The sequence below is a fragment of the Anolis sagrei genome, chromosome 2, assembly GCF_037176765.1.
Source record: "Anolis sagrei isolate rAnoSag1 chromosome 2, rAnoSag1.mat, whole genome shotgun sequence".
Classification (NCBI taxonomy): domain Eukaryota; kingdom Metazoa; phylum Chordata; class Lepidosauria; order Squamata; family Dactyloidae; genus Anolis; species Anolis sagrei.
In genome coordinates this window covers 146,309,664-146,328,873 of record NC_090022.1, presented here as the reverse complement: position 1 = coordinate 146,328,873, position 19,210 = coordinate 146,309,664, and the positions used below count along the sequence as shown (strand labels likewise).

Below are 19,210 nucleotides of genomic sequence, written 5' to 3'. Positions count from 1 at the left end.
AGAGGAACTGAATAGCTGGTCAGATACAAAGTCCTTCCTTGGTATCTGCTGGGATTTGGTTCCTTTTATCCACTCTGTCTCACTTCAATACCAATGAAATAACAAAAGGAAGCAGTAAAATCTGTGGACACTCAAGTCCCATTCTATACCTTGTGGTTGCAAAATGTCAACCCTTATATAACACGGTAATATCAAGGTTTTCTTTTGGAAGAGCAAGGAAATATTTTAAGCCATGGATGGTGGAATCTGTGGGTGGAGGACCATCTGTACTTGCAATTGGCCACCAGTTATAGGATTCGTATCATACGGCCTTCCAGCTGATATTGGACTGCAACTCCCAGAGCACAGCTAATGGTGAGGAATGCTGGGAGTTGCAGTTTAACATCTGGAGAGCCACACGATTCCCTCTCCTGAGCTAGACCAGGGTAGGAATTGCAGCAACAGTGCTTTTCAGTATCTTACTATAGTGTTATAAACCTTTTATTAAAAAACTAGCCGTTCCCTGCCACGCATTGCTGTGGCCCAGTCTGTGTATATGTGATTTGTGTGTGAATATGTGTGTATATATATTTCTGCATATGTGTATATATATATATATATATATATATATATATATATATATATATATATGTGTGTGTGTGTGTGTGTGTGTGCGTGCGTGTGTGTGTATGGTTTTGCGCACGTGTTGTAATGCATTTTTATTTTTATTTTTTGGCTTTTTAAGTCTCTTCTGCTGTGTTTTCCAGTGTTTTTATCAGTGATGGTCACTCATTGGCCTGATATGTGGATTGTGTCCAAATTTGGTGTCAATTTGTGCAGTGGTTTTTGAGTTATTCTAATCCCACAAACAAACATTACATTTTTATTTATATAGATGGGCCTGCTCCAGTATTTTAAACAGCATACTTAACAATGGGACTTTTGATGTATTGTTGAAGGCTTTTGTGGCCGGAATCACAGGGTTGTTGTAGGTTTTTGTGTCCAAATTTGGTGTCAATTTGTGCAGTGGTTTTTGAGTTATTCTAATCCCACAAACAAACATTACATTTTTATTTATATAGATGGGCCTGCTCCAGTATTTTAAACAGCATACTTAACAATGGGACTTTTGATGTATTGTTGAAGGCTTTTGCGGCCGGAATCACAGGGTTGTTGTAGGTTTTTCGGGCTGTTCTAGAAGCATTCTCTCCTGACGTTTTGCCTGCATCTGTGGCAGGCATCCCGAAACGTCAGGAGAGAATGCTTGTAGAACATAGCCATACAGTCTGAAAAACCTACAACAACCCAATGGGACTTTCTCTTGATAGGTCTATGACAACAAACCAAGTTAAAGATAGCTGTTACAACTGAGTATTTATTCTACGAAGAGTTAATATTTAGGGGGAGGGGGGACTCGGGGTTTGTGGTTGCAAAATGTTTGAGTTGGAAATGACTCACTCTGGCTGTTAGGAGATGTATAAACTTGGGAAAGTGGGAGGGAGGGGATGGATGGATTGAGGGAACACAGAGAGGGTAGAGCAGAGCTTGAGCCAGAGAGAGAGAGAGAGAGGACAAGAGAGAAAGGAAGTGAGAAAGAAATCCAGAATTACTCGGCTTGAGTTTCAAAAAAGAGCTGTTTTTCTGCGCAGCTCAGTGGAGTAGCCCAGGGTTTCCCTACAACAAGCTGCTGCTTCTCATTTTTGCCTTTGTACCCTTCAAAGAACCTGGAGATGGGGATGCTGTGGCAAATGCTGCTCTTACACGCCTGCGCTTTTGTCCTCTCTGCCAAAGGTGCTGCTCTCACCCGACTGGAAGAGAAAGAAGCCCTGGTATGTAGACCCCAGAATTCCCTGACATGAGAAACCGTGGACGAGTGGGACAGCATGTTCCCTGACCTGACCTACATCCACAAGTTGTTGTTTTGTTTTTTTTGCCAAGATTCAGTTCCATTTTTGTCTCATGCCTTTGTAGAGCTTTTAGCTTATTCCTGACTAGTCTTGCAAAGTTATGTTTAATGGACAATTCCCCAGCCCTGCTCCCAATGGGAATATTTCCATTTCCAAGAGAAAGTGTTCTGGGCATCCCCATAGATCCAGGATCCAAGCTGAATGTGGGGTTGGGTGGGCCATGACTTACAGAGAGATGGAAAAGGGAGCAACTTTATTGAGAAGGGCACACTGCCAATACTGTTGTAGGGTTGTTGTAGGTTTTTTGGGCTATATGGCAATGTTCTAGAAGCATTCTCTCCTGACATTTTGCCTGCACCTATGGAAAACATCCTCAGAGGTTGTGAGGTCACAGCCTCTGAGGATGCTTGCCATAGATGCAGGTGAAACATCAGGAGATAATGCTTCTAGAACATGGCCATATAGCCCGAAAAACCTACAACAACCCAGTGATTCCAGCCATGAAAGCCTTCAACAATACAAATGCTGTTGTATTTGCAAGACGTGTGTCTATGGTGGAGAAGCAGCCTATATTGGATGTCCCACAGATGGATTCTATTTCTCTTCATAGTTATCTTGTTCCTTATACTCAACCAACTTTTATCACTGTTACTGAACCTAACTGAAGACCTACTTTTGCTCACTAGCATATGGAGAGGAGGAGGATTAGGTGGCTGAGAGACCACTGCCGGGCCTTTGGTTGAGAACTATTTGTATTTGGGCTTTCCTGGTCCACACCAGCCCAATGACCTCATTTGACTACATAACAACCCACACCATTTTGTGAACCCTTGCTGACTGTTGTAAACTAATGTGGATGCTTAGTTTAGTTTATGTTATTATATAATTTTGTCTGACTACACATAGTTTAATTTATTGCTGTTAGATTTAATTTACTGATGCTAGTCTTTAATTTGGTATTAGATTTTAATGTTATTTTCAAATGTGGTCTTTTTTTCTGGGATTTTATATCAGTGTTTGTTTGTTTTATGTAAGCATTGAATGTTTGCCATTGTATGTTGGAATCCACTCTGAGTTCTCTTGGGGAGATAGGGTGGAATACAAATAAAGTTTAATTATTATTATTTTACTGACTTAAAAACACAGTATTACACAGCAAACGAGATATATATGCAGGATTTAATATCACAAAATCACAAGTAGAACAATTCTCAAACATTTAGGACTGTGTGATTTATTATTATTATTATTATTATTATTATTATTATTATTATTATTATTTGAAACACAACAAGATGAGTCCACAGTAAACAAGATCACTCTGCTGGCTGGATCACATGTCGGACACTTCCCAAGTGTCTAGGACTGTGTGATGTATCGGCAAATAATGCGTGCAGATCCCAGTAAGGTGGCCTTCTGCAGCTAGCCAATTGTGTTTAAATGCAGGCCAAGGTCTTTAGGCACTGCACCCATACCACTGGTACTACCTTTACTGGCTTGTGCCAGAGTCTTTGCAGTTCGATCTTTAAATCCCCATATCATGTCAGCTTTTCTAGTTGTTTTTTTTTTCAATCCTGCTGTCACCTGGGATTGCAACATCGACAATATTATTATTATTATTATTATTATTATTATTATTATTATTATTATTATTATTATTATGTTTCTACCTCCCTCTCTTCCAATGGATATCAATTTGGACTGCTCGTATTTTCCTGTGACTCAAGAGAGAGCTTTTAAATCACTTTTTGAGGTAAAAAAAAACCACAGAATCCTCTAGGTATCCTCTGGGGAATTCTGGGATCTGTGACCCACATTTTCTAAACATCTAAGCTCGGGATCCATCTGGGACGGTTTTGGGGCGAAGCATTGACCCTCTTTGCTAGCTTGGCAAGCCAGTTTGGGCACCAGGGAGGTCTTGACCAAATTTTGTGGGAAATACTAGTGGGAATTCTTGACAATTCTGTGTGGCCTCTCCCAGCATGGGCTGGCACACAGAACCCTTTGATTTGTTGGGGCCTCCTTTCTTCTTTTTGCTGAGTTAGCAAGATAATGGTCAGAATATCCCACTAGGAAACCCTGGAATCTGAGAACAGCTTGCTATTATACGTATGTGCTGGAGTGGAATGAGGCCTTCCTGGGAAGAAGGGTAGACTTGTTATTGGGAAAGTCTACTTTGTTTCAAGTTTTATCATGAAGTCGAGAATGTGGACAATGAGTACACATTGTAGACCAGTTTAATCACCTTCTTCCTAGTAGGTCTCTATATGAATGAATGAAAGAATGAATGAATAGATGATATTTCAAGAGAGAGAGAGAGCATTAGAGGAGAAACCATGTTAAAACCCATCTATGTTTCCCCCTATGAACCACCGCGGAGATTAAGATCTTCTTGGGAGGCCCTGCTCTTGGTCCCACCACCATCACAGGCGCGTTTGGCGGAAACGAGAGACAGGGCCTTCTCAGTAATTGCCCCTCGGCTATGGAACTCCCTTCCTAATGAGATCAGGTCAGCCCCTTCCCTCTTGTCCTTTAGAAGGATCATAAAAACATGGCTGTGGGACCGAACCTTTGGGACTGTGCAATGAGGCAGCAATAGGAACCCTTAGTATGCCAACCAAATTTGATATGGTTGTTGAGACAGTTTTAACTGGATTTTAACATCAAGATAAGTGATTTTAATGCTTTTGTATGTGTATGGTCTAATATGTTTCGGCATTGAATGTTTGCCGTTTATATGTTGTGCTCCGCCCTGAGTCCCCTTCGGGGTGAGAAGGGCGGAATATAAATGCTTTAAATAATAATAATGATGATGATGATGATGATGATGATGATGATGTTTACTGCCACCTAGAGGTTGGCAGTTTGAATCTGGGGAGCGGGGGGAGCTCCTGATGTTAGGCCCAGCTTCTGCCAACCTAGCAGTTCGAAAACGTGCAAATGTGGGTAGATCAATGGGTACCGCTTCTGCAGGAAGGTAACAGCGCTCCATGCAGTCATGCTAGCCACATGACCTTGGAGGTGTCTACGGACAATGCTGGCTCTTCAGCTTAGAAATGGAGATGAGCACTACGCTACAGAATCGGACACGACAAGACTTAATGTCAGGGGAAACCTTTACCTTTACCTTTCGAGGTAGAGCGCACCCACAAGAGCAGTCATATCTTTGGGACCACATGCCAATGAACTGTATCATGGAATGCAGATAAGATGAACAGAGTGTTTTAGGCATTCATATATTTCTCTCCGTAGGATTATTTGCTGCAGTTTGGATACTTACAGAAGCCACTGGAACAGTTCTCAAATAACTTCACGGAAGAAGAGATTGAGGAAGCTTTGAGGTAAAGTGAAAGAAGCACATGACTCATCTTTTAAAAAAGAAAACATTATAAAGACTTCAATTTTCCCCATCAATAGTTTTCAATTATGCGTAGCTTGGAAAGTAATTGCCTTGGTATAGCACTGTCCTCTTGACCGCCTCCCTTCTGCTTCTGCAGGTCCTTCCAGCTTGCATCAGGATTGCCTGCCACCGGGCGGGTGGATGTGGCAACCCTCTCCCAAATGCGGCAGCCCCGTTGTGGTGTGGAAGACCCGTTCAATGAGAGAACCCTCAAGTATCTGCTCTTGGGTGAGTATGGCTCAAACTATTCAGTGGATCGAGGCAAAGCAGAGACAGCTGGTGGGAGAACGTTCTCTTGGCACAAGGACAGATGCCTGGGTTTTGGTGTTAAGGAATTTCTCTGAGTTGCAGAAAATGAAGTTGAGTTGTCTTTAGATGTACAGGTTATAATTAAGGATTGTGCAGCTTGAACTATTTGTAACAAATATCATAGTAATTTGAGTTCTTCTTATCAGGTGTACAATTGACAGCCATTTACATTCTTTAGCAGTGATTATCTTTCTGTTGCTAAATATGGCACCGTGCTTGCACGAGGGGTAGGAAATATCAACAATTTTGGCAGAAACTCATGTTTTACATAAATAATTTTTTAAAACCCTCAGGGAGATATAGATAGGTACTCATACCAGACGAGCCTAATGAGAACTGTACAGAAATAAAAAAATCAGGATGAATGGGTGCAGAGGGGATGAACAGAATACCAAATAGAAGCACATTATTTATTTATCTATTTATATATTTACAACATTTCTACCCCGCCCTTCTCAGTCCCTGGGAGGGGACTCAGAGCGGCTAACACAGGCAACAATTTGATGCCACAATATCAAAACAACAATATAAAATCATAAATACATAATAAATTAAAAACAATAACATTAACTATATAATCACATAGCCGTTTCCAATTATCATAACAGTTGTATGGTTCAGTTCAATGTCCAAACTGCTACTGTGCCGCTAGCTGAAAGCCTGGTTCCAAAACCACGATTTTAGTTTTTTCCTAAAGGAAAGGGGGGAGGACACTGATGTAATCTCGCTGGGGAGCGAATTCCACTAGCGGGGGGGGGGTCACCACCGAGAAGGCCCTGTGCCTCGTCCCCACCATATGCGTTTGCGAGGCCGGTGGGACCGAGAGCAGGGCCTTCCCAGTAGATCTTAAACTACGAGGTGGAATGTAGAGGAAGATACATTCAGATAAGTAAGCTGGGCCATTAACATGATATAATGTTAATCATAGAATCATAGAGTTGAAAGAGACCTCATGGGCCATCCAATCTAACCCCCTGTTAAGAAGCAGGAAAATAGCATTCAAAGCACTGCTGACAGATGGCCATCCAGCCTCTGCTTAAAAGCCTCCAAAGAAGAAGCTGCCACCACACTCTGGGGCAGAGAGTTCCACTGCTGAACAGCTCTCACAGTCAGAAAGTTCTTCCTCATGTTCAAGTGGAATCTCCTTTCCTGTAGTTTGAAGCCACTGTTCCACGTCCTAGTATCCAGGGCAGCAGAAAACAAGCTTGATCCCTTCTCCCTATTACTTCCCCTCACATATTTATACATGCCCATCATCATGTCTCCTCTCAGCCTTCTCTTCTGTAGGCTAAACATGCCCGGCTCTTTAAGCCCCTCTTCATAGGGCTTGTTCTCCAGATGCTTGATCATTTTAGTCACCTTCCTCTGGACACTTTCCAGCTTGTCAATATCTCTCTTCAATTATGGTGCCCAGAATTAGACAAAATATTCCATATCAAACAGAAGCACATTATGATGTAATGTTAATCAAAGAATCAAAGAGTTGGAAGAGACCTTGTGGGCCATCCAGTCCAACCCCTTTCCAAGAAGCAGGAAAATTGTATTTAAAGAACTGCCGACAGATGGACACCCAGCCTCTGTTTAAAAGCCTCCAAAGAAGGAGCCTCCACGACACTTTGGGACAGAGAGTTCCGCTGCTGAACAGCTCTCCTTACAGTTGGGAAGTTCTCACATGTTCAGGTGGAATTTTGTTTCCTGTAGTTTGAAGTCATTTTTCCACGTCCTAGTATCCAGGGCAGCCAAAAACAAGCCTGCTCCCTCCTCCCTATGATTTCCCCTCACATATTTATACATGTCCATCATCATGTCGCCTCTCAGCCTTCTCTTCTTCAGGCTAAACATGCCAAGCTCTTTAAGCTGCTCCTCATAGGTCTTGTTCTCCAGGCCCTTGATCATTTTAGTTACCCTCTTCTGGATACATTCCAGCTTGTTAATATCTCTCTTGGATTGTGGTACCCAGAACTGGACACAATATTCCAGGCAGAATAGAGGGATAGCATGACTTCTCTGGATCTAGTCACTAGACTCCTATTGATGCAGGCCAAAATCCCATTGGCTTTTTTGCCACCACATGACGTTGTTAGCTCATATTTAATTTGTTGTCCACGAGGACTCAAAGATCTTTTTCACACATACTGCTGTCAAGCCAGGCATCGTCCCCCATTCTGTATCTTTGCATTTCATTTTTTCTGCTTGTTTGTTGTTCTATTGTTTGTTGCAAGCAGCCCACTTGTAATTTCACTGTTGTTTTTGATAGATAGCATCCTGGTCATCTTTATTAGAACCCTGTGGTGACAAACTCGACAGCACATTGTTTGGGATTCTTTCCATTTTGTTTGCTCAGGATAACAATGAAGAGCGGAGCCATAAACCTCCTTTCAGTCTGGAGTTCCTTGATCACTTATCTGGAAGTAACCATCACTTACTTCTGAGTAAACTCATTTAGAATGTGCTGTTAGTTTACCACAGAGCTTCTATTTGTGTTCAATTCTCACTTCTGCCCATGCTCAGAGACAGGAGTTTCTCAGTTTGGAGGAAGTCAGAAAGAGTTATAGAGGAGATATTTGCTATTTCATATCTTATTCAGTGCTAAGAATGTGAAAAACTGGCTGTATGCCATTCATGATGTTGCCACAGCTTTGGAATGTTTTCCTTTGCTCTCTTTTGGCAAAAGGGGAAAAATCTCACACTCTCATTTTGGAGACCAACATTTGGATCCCTGCTCAGCAATGAAAACCATTGTATGACCTTCGCCGAGTATACTCCCAGCCTCAGTTGAAGGCAATTGCAAACCTCTTCTGAACCTATTTTGCCAAGGTCATAAATTATTTGAAGGCATGCAATAACAACACTATTTTAATTAATTTTGACTTTCAAAATCACATGCTGTATTTCAATTGTATTGATGCCAATTAGTTTATTTTGTATTTTCAAAAGTTCTTCAGATCTTGAGTTCCTTTCAGACAGACAGGTAGCTGATAATTTCTGAAATAAAACAAAGGATTGATTCAGTTTCATAAATGGGAAGCTGTAGTGGTTTACTAAAAGTAGTGGTTTACTTAGAGTACTGTTCTTGGCTAGGTGTAATAATCCCTAAACAGTTCTTACTCCTGGGCTGCAAGAATCAGGCGTTCTGTCCCCTCCTTCTTCAGGGTTCCATTCATGAGCCAGAACCAGGTCTTCTCCTTATCAACATTTCCTTCAATTTTGTCAGGGAACTGCCCATGCAATGTTTTGTATTATTATTATTTCTTCAAACTTTAAGGTTCCCTGTATTCTGCCAGTCGCTGACTCCTCTTGCTCTCTCCTTCTTCCTCCTCCTGCAGGTCGCTGGCGCAAGAGGCACTTGACTTATCGGCTCAACAGCCACAGTGAGGATATGGGGTCTGTGGCCACCCGCAATGCCATCAAAACCGCTTTCAAGTATTGGAGCGATGTGACGCGGCTCACTTTCCAGGAGGTGCGGACTGGCCGAGCTGACATTCGCCTCGCTTTCCATGGTTCTTCTCCTTGGGGCTGCTCACGGCCTTTCGATGGTCCCGGTATGAACCCAAACTTTGCTGCAAGGGGAACAATTTGGGACTCTGAAGGCCTGCCTGAAGTGGTACCTAAAGGAGGACAGGGACCTAGAGGCAGGCTGAGTCTGCCAGGGATGCCACTGCACCACCTGGATGGAGCAGCTGCTTGAGAGATGCTTTAGGCGGCAGATGGTGCAGTCCAAACAGGAGGAATTCAGTGGTAAAAGGGTCACGTTTAAGATGAGTTCTGGGCCTCACATGACTCAGGGTGGAGCTACTTAAATGAAGTGGGCTTTCCATTGCCAAGTGGGGAGTTTGGGCCCAAAATAATTGATTCAGACTTGGTTGTTATTTCCTATTGCAAAGTGCTTCACAAAGAAAAGGATGCATTCTGGTTAAGACTCACTCAGCATAGTCTGTAATTACATGTCCATTGAGAGCACTGGTATTATAATAGGGTTTTTTAGGCAGTAGATGGTGCAATTGAACAGTTTACATGATCTGACACCTTCTGATTCTTGTGAAAATGAACTTTTCAGCACAGAAGTCCACATAAAAGAGTCAGAGTAAAGCCCTCTCCTTGAAATGCTCCCATATGCTCTTAATAGCAGAAAGAGGGTCTGTCTATTGAGTACACTGGCATCTCTTAAACGTATACATTCGTTGAGCAAAGGCTTTCCTGCCCATTGCAACCACCTGGCCTTCCAAGAGTAATGCTGGATCTGGGAGTAAATCTGCTATGAAAGATTAGGCTGAGGGAGATGCCAATTGCCAGCCCAGGTGGAAATTGTGCCTGCAGTAACATTCCCTGTCCTCACTACACTTTTGTGACTAGTGTGATGGTGCCTTCATGCATGGTGCCTTAGTTACATGAAAAAGGGAGGGCTGGGCAAGTGAATTCACCTCTTTATACAAATGTTATAGCAAAAGCAAGTGGCTTTAATTATATTTTTTAAGAAAAAGGTTCAGTTTTGTAGAATCACACAGAATGAGTTGTTATCCTGGTTAAATTGAATTGATTTAGTTGATTTAGAGACAAACAAATTGTTAAAATGTTTTATGTGTTCATGCAAAAAATATATAGAATGTATATGCATGTAATTAGAGCTTGATAATACTATTTTTGAGAGTACAACTGCCAGATGTAACCAACCAGCCAACCAACCAGCCAGGCCACTGAAGGTTTTGTAATATTATGTATGTATGCCTGGTGATGCAGCAGGTTAAACCATTAAGCTTCTGAACTTGTTGGCCAAAAGGTTGGCAGTTTGAATCTGGGGAGTGGGGTGAGCTCCCGCTGTTAGCCCCAGCTTCCGCCAACATAGCAGTTCGAAAACATGCAAATTTGAGTAGATCAATAGGTATTGCTCCAGTGGGAAGGTAACGGTGCTCCATGCAGTCATGCTGGCCGCATGACCTTGGAAGTGTATATGGACAACACCAGCTCCTTGGTTTAGAAAATGAGATGAGCACCACCCTCTAGAGTTGGATACGACTAGACTTAATGTCAAGGAGAAACCTTTACCTTTACCTTATGCAGAGAGCTGAGCAAACTTAACCTGAATTGTATTGTCGAAGGCTTTCATGGCCGGAATCACTCAGTTCTTGTGGGTTTTTTCGGGCTATATGGCCATGTTCTAGAGGCATTTCTCCTGACGTTTCGCCTGCATCTATGGCAAGCATCCTCAGAGGTCTGTTGGAATTAGGACAAATGGGTTTATATATCTGTGGAATGGCTGGGGTGGGGCAAGGAGCTCTTCCCTGCTGCAATTAGGTGTGAGTGTTTGGCTAATCACCTTCATTAGCATTTGAAGGCCTGCTTGAACCTGGGAAAACCTGTTGCTGGGAGGTGTTAATCTGTGCCTGGTTTCTTCCTCTCTGTTGTTTAGCTGTTATAATTTTAGAGTTTTTTAATACTGGGAGCCAGATTTTGTTCATTTTCATGGTCTCTTCCTTTCTGTTGAAATTGTCCACATGCTTGTGGATTTCAATGGCTTCTCTGTGTAGTCTGACATGGTGGTTGTTGGTGTGGTCCAGCATTTCTGTGTTTTCAAATAATATGCTGTGTCCAGGCTGTGTCCACCAGAGCACCTGATGAACCAGCCTGGACACAGCATATTATTTGAAAACACAGAAATGCTGGACCACACCAACCACCACCATGTCAGACTACACAGAGAAGCCATTGAAATCCACAAGCATGTGGACAATTTCAACAGAAAGGAAGAGACCATGAAAATGAACAAAATCTGGCTCCCAGTATTAAAAAACTCTAAAATTATAACAGCTAAACAACAGAGAGGAAGAAACCAGGCACAGATTAACACCTCCCAGCAACAGGTTTTCCCAGGTTCAAGCAGGCCTTCAAATGCTAATGAAGGTGATTAGCCAAACACTCACACCTAATTGCAGCAGGGAAGAGCTCCTTGCCCCACCCCAGCCATTCCACAGATATATAAACCCATTTGTCCTAATTCCAACAGACCTCTGAGGATGCTTGCCATAGATGCAGGCGAAACGTCAGGAGAAATGCCTCTAGAACATGGCCATTTAACCTGAATTGTTGAAAGGCAAGTGCTTGGAAGACACCATGCCAAAATGAAAGGGCGTGTTAAAAATGCAAAGGTGTGCTATTGCAAAGAGCCAGACTTGTATTTAGGACAAGGTTTCACCCTAGCTAATCTGCCTTGCAAATCTCTGATCTATGTCCCTTTATCTCCCACAGGACATGTCTTGGCTCATGCTGACATCCCTGAATTAGGCACAGTGCATTTTGATTCAGCTGAACACTGGACAGAGGGAACGCCACGGGGCGTTAACCTGCGCATCATTGCTGCACATGAGATTGGCCATGCGCTGGGTCTGGGTCACTCCCGACACCCAACAGCCCTGATGGCACCCTCCTACAGTGGCTACCGGCCCCGCTTCCGTTTGCATCATGATGATATCGAAGGCATCCAGGCCTTGTATGGTATGTACTAGGTCAGGGTGACCTTCCATATTGCGCATGACAAGTAAAGATGTGGGTTTCAATAATAGGATCTGCTGCTCTTGCATTCGTTTTTGCCCTCCAATTTCCTTTCTGACAAATCTCAGTTGTTCAATTTTCTTCTAAAATAAGAAGAGGGAGTTCTTGCATGGCAAGGGAAGCAGTTTAGGACCAAATGAGAAAAGCCCCTGCACAGCTCTGCCATGTATATCTAACATACGTTACAGATAAAGTACTATATCTGGATAAAAAGCCTTTTCAGTCTTCCCAAGTGTAAGTGAGGATTTTGATTTTTTAATATTTTGTTACTTGTATCCATGGGGCCATAATGGAGCAGTGGGTTAAACCACTGAGCTGCAGAAATTGCAGACTGGAAGGTCGGCAGTTTGAATCCACGAGACGGAGTGAGCTCCCATCGTTAGCCCCAGCTTCTCCCAACCTAACAATTTGAAAATATGCAAATGTGAGTAGATCAATAGTACTGCTCTGGCAGGAGGGTAACAACGCTCCATGCAGTCATGCTGGCCACATGACCTTGGAGGCATCTATGGACAATGCCGGCTCTCCAGCTTAGAAGTGGAGATGAGCACCACCCCCCAGTTGGACACGATTAGACTTAATGTCAAGGGGAAACCTTTACCTTTACTTATATCTTAATTTTGTAAACCTCTCAAAAATTTATGGACAGTTTCTATAAATAAGGTAAATCACAGTTACAATAAGTTTTTCTATTGAGGATCATAAGGCACACCGACTGCATGAAGTCCCCAAGACTGTTTTATCATCCCAGTCCACCTTTTCCCACCAAAATGAGCATATTAAACACCCTGAATCCACCAGAAGGGCACAGTTTACTTCTAAAAAAAACCTGCTTTGTTTTACCCAAACTTTTTAACAAAGCTGTGGAAGGATTGTTGCAATTTGCAGTGGCCATGGAAAACAGACCCTCCAGAGTTGCCCCGCTCTCATTTAAATTAATCCTAGGAAAATATGAGTTGCAGGCTCGTTATTATTCCTGCATTGTACATTTTTAAATTCACCATCATTACATGTCTTTGGTTCACTTTCTTTGTACAAGGAAGATGCGAAGAGTCTATAGGGAAGATTCAGAATCCTCACAGCAACTTATGTGATCATCCTTCCCTTTTCAAAAAAGGAGTTTTTTGCCTTTTCTGTGACATGCCTCATGCTTTGCCTGCTTCGTGCTCTCCTCTGGCTTGTGTATAGCCTAGCAACAGGGGGGAAGTCTGTTTCCCATTATAAGCAACATGGGCCTGTGCCAGTGGTTTTCAAATCATGAGGCGAGAGCCAGCTCTGCAGGAAAAGCAACAGCAAGGCTGGCGTTTCTTTTCTTGATGACTTCCTGAATGGGGTTCTGGCTGGGCTGGGAGGGAGAATGCCAGCACATTGGTACAGTACAAGATCCACGGTTTGCCAGCTCTACTGGCCAAATCTTCCCTTGCTCTGCCTCATCACAATTATTTTTCCTGTCCCTGTGGTTTTTCTAACAGGCTCTGCCCATTACTGATCCCTCTTCTTCCTTGCAGGCAAAAAGACTCTGTCAACTACAGCAGTTGTGACCTCTCCTGCCCGTACTACCGTCCCTACAGTCTCTGTGAAGCCTAGTAAAGTCCCTAACCCATGCAAAGATGGGCTGGATGCCATCATGCTGGGTAAGTCTCTTCTCTGTTCTCTCATGTCCAGATCCAAACAACTGCCAGGGAACGTGCAGAAAGCATGGACAGAACATAGTCCATCCAGCCTAGGTTTGCACAAAATTAATGTCTTATCCATATTCCATTTTTTACTATACGTATACCATTTTGAAGCATAAATAACAGCAGGTAGGACTGATGAGAAGTAGGACCAATGACAGAGCAAAAGGTAGAAGCAAGCTGGAACTGCCAGATCTTCCTGAGTTGCAAAATGTACAAAGAATTGTGAGGAAAGGATGCTGCCAGTCTGATAAGGAGTTAGAGGGATACAGAAGAGACGATGCATTCAGAAAAGTGGCCAAAAAGTTGCAGACACACCAAATAGGAAGGGATAGTCAATACTCTAGAAGACAGAAGCAGAATTTAAAATGATCTTAACAGATTAGAGAAATGGGCCAAAACTAACAAAATGAAGTTCAATGGGAACAAATGCAAGATACTCCACTTAGGCAGAAAAAAATGAAATGCAAAGACTCAGAATGGGGGGGACACATGGCTCTAGGGCAGTATGTGTGAAAAAGACCTTTGAATCCTCGTGGACAACAAATTATAACATGAACCAACAATGTGATGCGGTGGCAAAAAAAGCCAATGGGATTTTGGCCTGCATAAATAGGAGTCTAGTGTCTAGATCCAGGGAAGTCCTGCTACCCCTCTATTCTGCCTTGGTTAGACCACATCTGGAATACTGTGTCCAATTCTGGGCACCACAATTGAAGAGAGATATTGACAAGCTGGAATGTGTCCAGAGGAGGGTGACTAAAATGATCAAGGGTCTGGAGAACAAGCCCTATGAGGAGCTGCTTAAAGAGCTGGGCATGTTTAGCTTGAATAAGAAAAGGCTGAGAGGAGAAACAATGAGGGCCATATATAAATATGCAAGGGGATATCACAGGGAGGAGGAAGCAAGCTTGTTTTCTGCTGCCCTGGAGATTAGGACACGGAACAATGGCTTCAAATCACAGGAAAGAAGATTCCACCTGAACATTAGGAAGAACTTTCTGACTGTGAGACCTGTTTAGCAGTGGAACTCTCTGCCCCTGAGTGTGGTAGAGGCTCCTTCTTTGGAGGCTTTTAAACAGAGGCTGGATGACCATTTTTCGGGTGCTTTGAATGCAATTTTCCTGCTTCTTGGCAGGGGGTTGGACTGGATGGCCCAGGAGGTCTCTTCCAACTCTTTGATTCTATGATTATTATAAATATGTGGGAGAAAATGTATCCTTATGTGCTGCTAGGATAGTAATTTCAATAGTCTACCATGGGATAATATTCTTATATATTAGGGTATAAACTTCTATAAACTTGAATACCAGTCATGCATTTTAATTGTTGTATTCATTTTTTCATGATATAATTGTAAAGTAATTTTTCAATACTGCATTCCTGTTTACGAACAGAAGTGCTAGTGATGTATTCAGCACAGTTAATTCCCAAACTTTGCTCCACCAGATGTTTTAGACTTCAATTCCTGTTGGCCAAATTTGCTAGGGGATATGGGAGCTGAAGTCCAAAACACTTGGAAAACCAAGGTTTGGGAAACACAGGCTAGCAAATCTGTGCGTTAGAACTTGAGTTCTGCTACAGGGTAGGCATAAGTCAACTTTCTGTGTGTATCTTTCAGTTGCAACTTCTTTTTTTCTCACACCTTGACTAGGGCCCTATGACAAGACCTATGCTTTCCGTGGGGATTATGTGTGGACAGTGACAGACTTTGGGACGAACCCACCGCTGAAGATCTCAGCCTTGTGGAAGGGGCTGCCAGGGTGGCTGGATGCGGCTGTGCATTCGCCTCGCACTGGGCGGACTTACTTTTTCAAAGGTTTGTGGGCTCAGTTTGTGAGAAAGAAGCAAGACTACTTTTCTGAATTATTTAATTCGATTTCAAAGGTGTTTTTAATTTTAGAAAATCCCCATCAAAGCTTCCCTCCCAACTTTTGAGATCCTTCTTATGAGACTTCTTTACATCAGGCTTGGGCAAACTTGGGCCCTCCAAGTGTTTTGGACTGCAACTCCCACAATTCCTAATAGCCTCAGACCCCTTCCTTTCCCCCCTTAGCCGGTTAAAGGAAAGGACCCGAGGCTGTCCAGAATTGTGGGAATTGCAGTCCAAAACTCCTGAAGGGCCAAAGAGTCAAAGTTTGCCCATGCCTACTTTATATCAAGCCTGAAAATGCAGCAAAATAGAAGTCACATCACTTCTGACACTGGTTGTATTAACTACTATTAATGGGTTACTACTTGACTTTGTCTTGGGCACTTTTTAATTTCTATGTTTATGTCATTCTGGCTCCAGGTAGTAAATTATGGCGTTATCAAGGCTTCAAGCTGGACCGTGGCTACCCCAAACCCCTCACTCGTATCCCAGCAAAGATAGATGCTGCTCTCTATTGGCCAGGAAATAAGAAGGTCTTCATCTTTAAGGTAAATAGGATTGCTGAGATAAATAAGTAGTTGTTGTAGTTAATCCTGGCAGTTAAAAACTATTGTATATAATTAAATTAGGAATATTAAAGCAAATGGATTCCCCAAAAGGAGAATGGCTTAAAAATGATGGTGTGGGGTTGGTTACAGTGTGGAGAACATCTCTATATCCTCTGTTACTGCCTGTATTTAATTCCAGTCATTCCTATATACTGATTTTCTTATATTTGTGGGAAAGGAAGAAGTTTTACTAGCTCAGCACACTGTGGACATTTTTGAAGGGGCCTAAAGAGCTCACAGCAGATGTGTTCATGATACTGAACTTGATAGATTGGTGATATTTTTGAGAATGCAGAGCTGGACTCAAATGCAACGAACTCAGAGCAATACCAGGTACTGAATCTCCTGTTTCAATTCAGTGGCTCCCTGTGCCTACTGATGGCAAAAGGGGGTGGTTCAGGGACTTTAGTGCCCAAAGGGAATGGAAAGTCAAATGGGCTATTGATTGGTTTTAAACTGTCAAGTTTTCCATTCTGTTTTTCAAACACCCTTTTCTACATGTCAGTAAACGTATTCAAAATAGAAGTCTGAGTGCAGTGGTTCTCAGGATACCTGTGTGGAGGAAGGGCCAACTATTATTGTTTTCCAATGTGCTGGAGATCAGCATTAAACATGCACTCATTTAGGAGAATTGTTTCTCTCTCCTGGAAACTTGCCATGGGCCGCAACTGGTCACTTTTTTAGTAGGTAAAGGTAAAGGTTTTCCCCTGAGATTAAGTCTAATTGAGTCTGACTCTGGGGGTTGGTGCTCATGTCCATTTCTAAGCCAAAGAACTGGCGTTGTCCGTAGACACCTCCAAGGTAATGTGGCCGTCATGACTGCATGGAGCGCTGTTACCTTCCCATCGGAGCAATATCTATTGATCTACTCACATTTGCATGTTTTCGAACTGTTAGGTTGGCAGGAGCTGGGGCTAACATTGGGCACTCACCCCGCTCCCTAGATTTGAACTACCAACCTTTCGGTCAGCAAATTTAGCAGCTCAGCGCTTTAACCCACTGCGCCACAGGGGGCTCCCACTTTTTAGTAGTTCAGTCTTAATATAAGTTCTGAGAAATTCAACATTTATGCATCCTGTTGTGTTGAAATATGTCTTTTAATTGTCAAATTTCACAATGAATCTTGGTGCACTCATCTTTTCTTGTGATTGTTGAGACACTGGAGGATTCCTTGCAAATGCCTTACCTCCTACACAATATCTCCTCTTAGGGCACTGGCTTCTGGCAGTGGGATGAACTGGGGACCCATTTCACCTCCCTCCCCAGGAAGATCTCCAGCCTTTTCACCGGAGCCCCAACCCACCTGGATGCTGCTTTCACCTGGGAGAACGGCAAGGTCTACTTTTTCAAAGGGCAGAGCTACTGGAGGCTCAATGACCAACTACGGGTTGAGAGAGGTTACCCACTGAGTACACCTGAGCGCTGGATGCATTGTTAACACTGAGAAGGATTGTCCTTGCTTGCTCCCCAGAAGGAGCTGGCATCCCATTTCTCAGAGACTCAGCAGATTTTTCTTTATGGACCCAACAGCGACACCTGGTGGCGACAGACCAAAACAACTCTTCTGGAAAAAAGGACCAAGTGGGGTGGGTGGGAATAAATACAATGGACAGCTTGCAGTTCTCTTGTTCTGAACTTTGATCTTTCAGTGCCAGATTTCATCAACAATCATGTTTGCTTTGGCATCAGTATGAGTGACAGAAAGGGCTAGTCCAGTCTCAGGGTGTAGGAAGTCCAGGAGAAAGAAGAGATAGCATGTGGATGGTGGGGACTGAGTACAAATCCACATTAATCTGGCAAGTCAGCAATACAGTTTAAGAATGGGTGTATTTTTTTAGAGAACAGAAGCATAAATGCCAGAACTATTCTGATCTGAGGGACACATATTCATTTACTATTGTGGCTGGAGAAAGAATTCACTTTGCCTTTTATTTTTACTAGTAGAAGAGCTAGATTTCTTATTTAAGGCCAAAATGTCATGGGAAATACATGTGATGTGTTGGGGGTGGGGTTGGGCATGTCCTTTATGACACACATACAAACCATCTTTGTGATTGCTAGCCGAGACCCCGATGGTTTATACTGTGTTCAATGTTTACTAGTCATTATGTGGTCTTGTGGACCTAACACAGATGTGGGCAAACTTCAGGCCTTCAGGTGTTTTGGACTTCAACTCCCACAATTCCTAACAGCCTATTGGCTTTTAGAAATTGTGGGAGCTGAAGTCCAAAACACCTGGAGGGCCAAAGTTTGCCCATGCCTGAAATAGCAGAATGAGAAAACTTTTAATTCAGAAAGCCTGAATGTATACAACTGGCTATTCACAGCAGTTGCATCAGATGGACTCAGTCCAGAATTAAAATAATAAAGCATATGAAGGTAAACAGTCATTCTTTTGTGCCTGTAAGACAATAAATTGCAACAGACCTGCTGGAAGAAAGATGGAATTGGCTATTCCTTTCTCAAAGGGAAGGTGGAGATTAGTTTTCAATTTCTGCAATATTATTTTGGCTGCCAATTCCCAATGTTTCATGAGGCAGTAGCCCAATGATAATGGCCCATTATTAGTTTCTGCATCTGCTTTCCTATATTTTGATAGCAATCACCTTGAACATTTGTTGTGTAAGTGAAAGTCCCATTTCCAACCTGCATAGCTCCAACTTTCCAGTAGCTCAGGTTGCATCCACACACCTAAAACGCATGAACACTTGGACTTCCTCTTTTTTGGCTTCTGGGTCCAGTGGGTTCAATTCCTTTTGAGTTTTTGAAAAGTTACAGACGATCACAAGATTAAAGTGTGCAAAGCAGAGGGGGCAAAACATGGTGTGACTGCCATAGTCAGGAGAGCATGCTTTTGGGTCAACACTTCTCTAGAACCGTTCCTCATGCCATCCAACTGTGTACATGTACAT

General features: G+C 42.8%; 1 protein-coding gene across 1 annotated transcript; it reads left to right on the top strand.

The window, feature by feature from the left end:
• The first annotated feature begins 1,470 nt into the window (after positions 1-1,470).
• Positions 1,471-18,688, top strand: MMP19 (matrix metallopeptidase 19). The gene is made up of 9 exons (XM_060763902.2): positions 1,471-1,808; positions 5,139-5,227; positions 5,384-5,514; positions 8,922-9,137; positions 11,839-12,084; positions 13,650-13,775; positions 15,472-15,636; positions 16,111-16,238; positions 17,509-18,688. Exons 1-9 carry the CDS (start codon positions 1,710-1,712, stop codon positions 17,734-17,736), a joined length of 1,428 nt encoding a protein of 475 aa, XP_060619885.1. The 5' UTR covers positions 1,471-1,709; the 3' UTR covers positions 17,737-18,688.
• The last annotated feature ends 522 nt before the right edge of the window (positions 18,689-19,210 follow it).

What these genes read in the sequence shown, in the direction of transcription:
- MMP19 (XM_060763902.2), top strand. Translation starts at nt 1,710, where the DNA reads ATGGGGATGCTGTGGCAAATGCTGCTCTTACACGCCTGCGCTTTTGTC. An exon ending in GCTGGATGCCATCATGCTGG is followed by an intron (nt 13,776 to 15,471) that starts GTAAGTCTCTTC and finishes CACCTTGACTAG; the next exon opens with GGCCCTATGACAAGACCTAT. An exon ending in AGAAGGTCTTCATCTTTAAG is followed by an intron (nt 16,239 to 17,508) that starts GTAAATAGGATT and finishes ATCTCCTCTTAG; the next exon opens with GGCACTGGCTTCTGGCAGTG.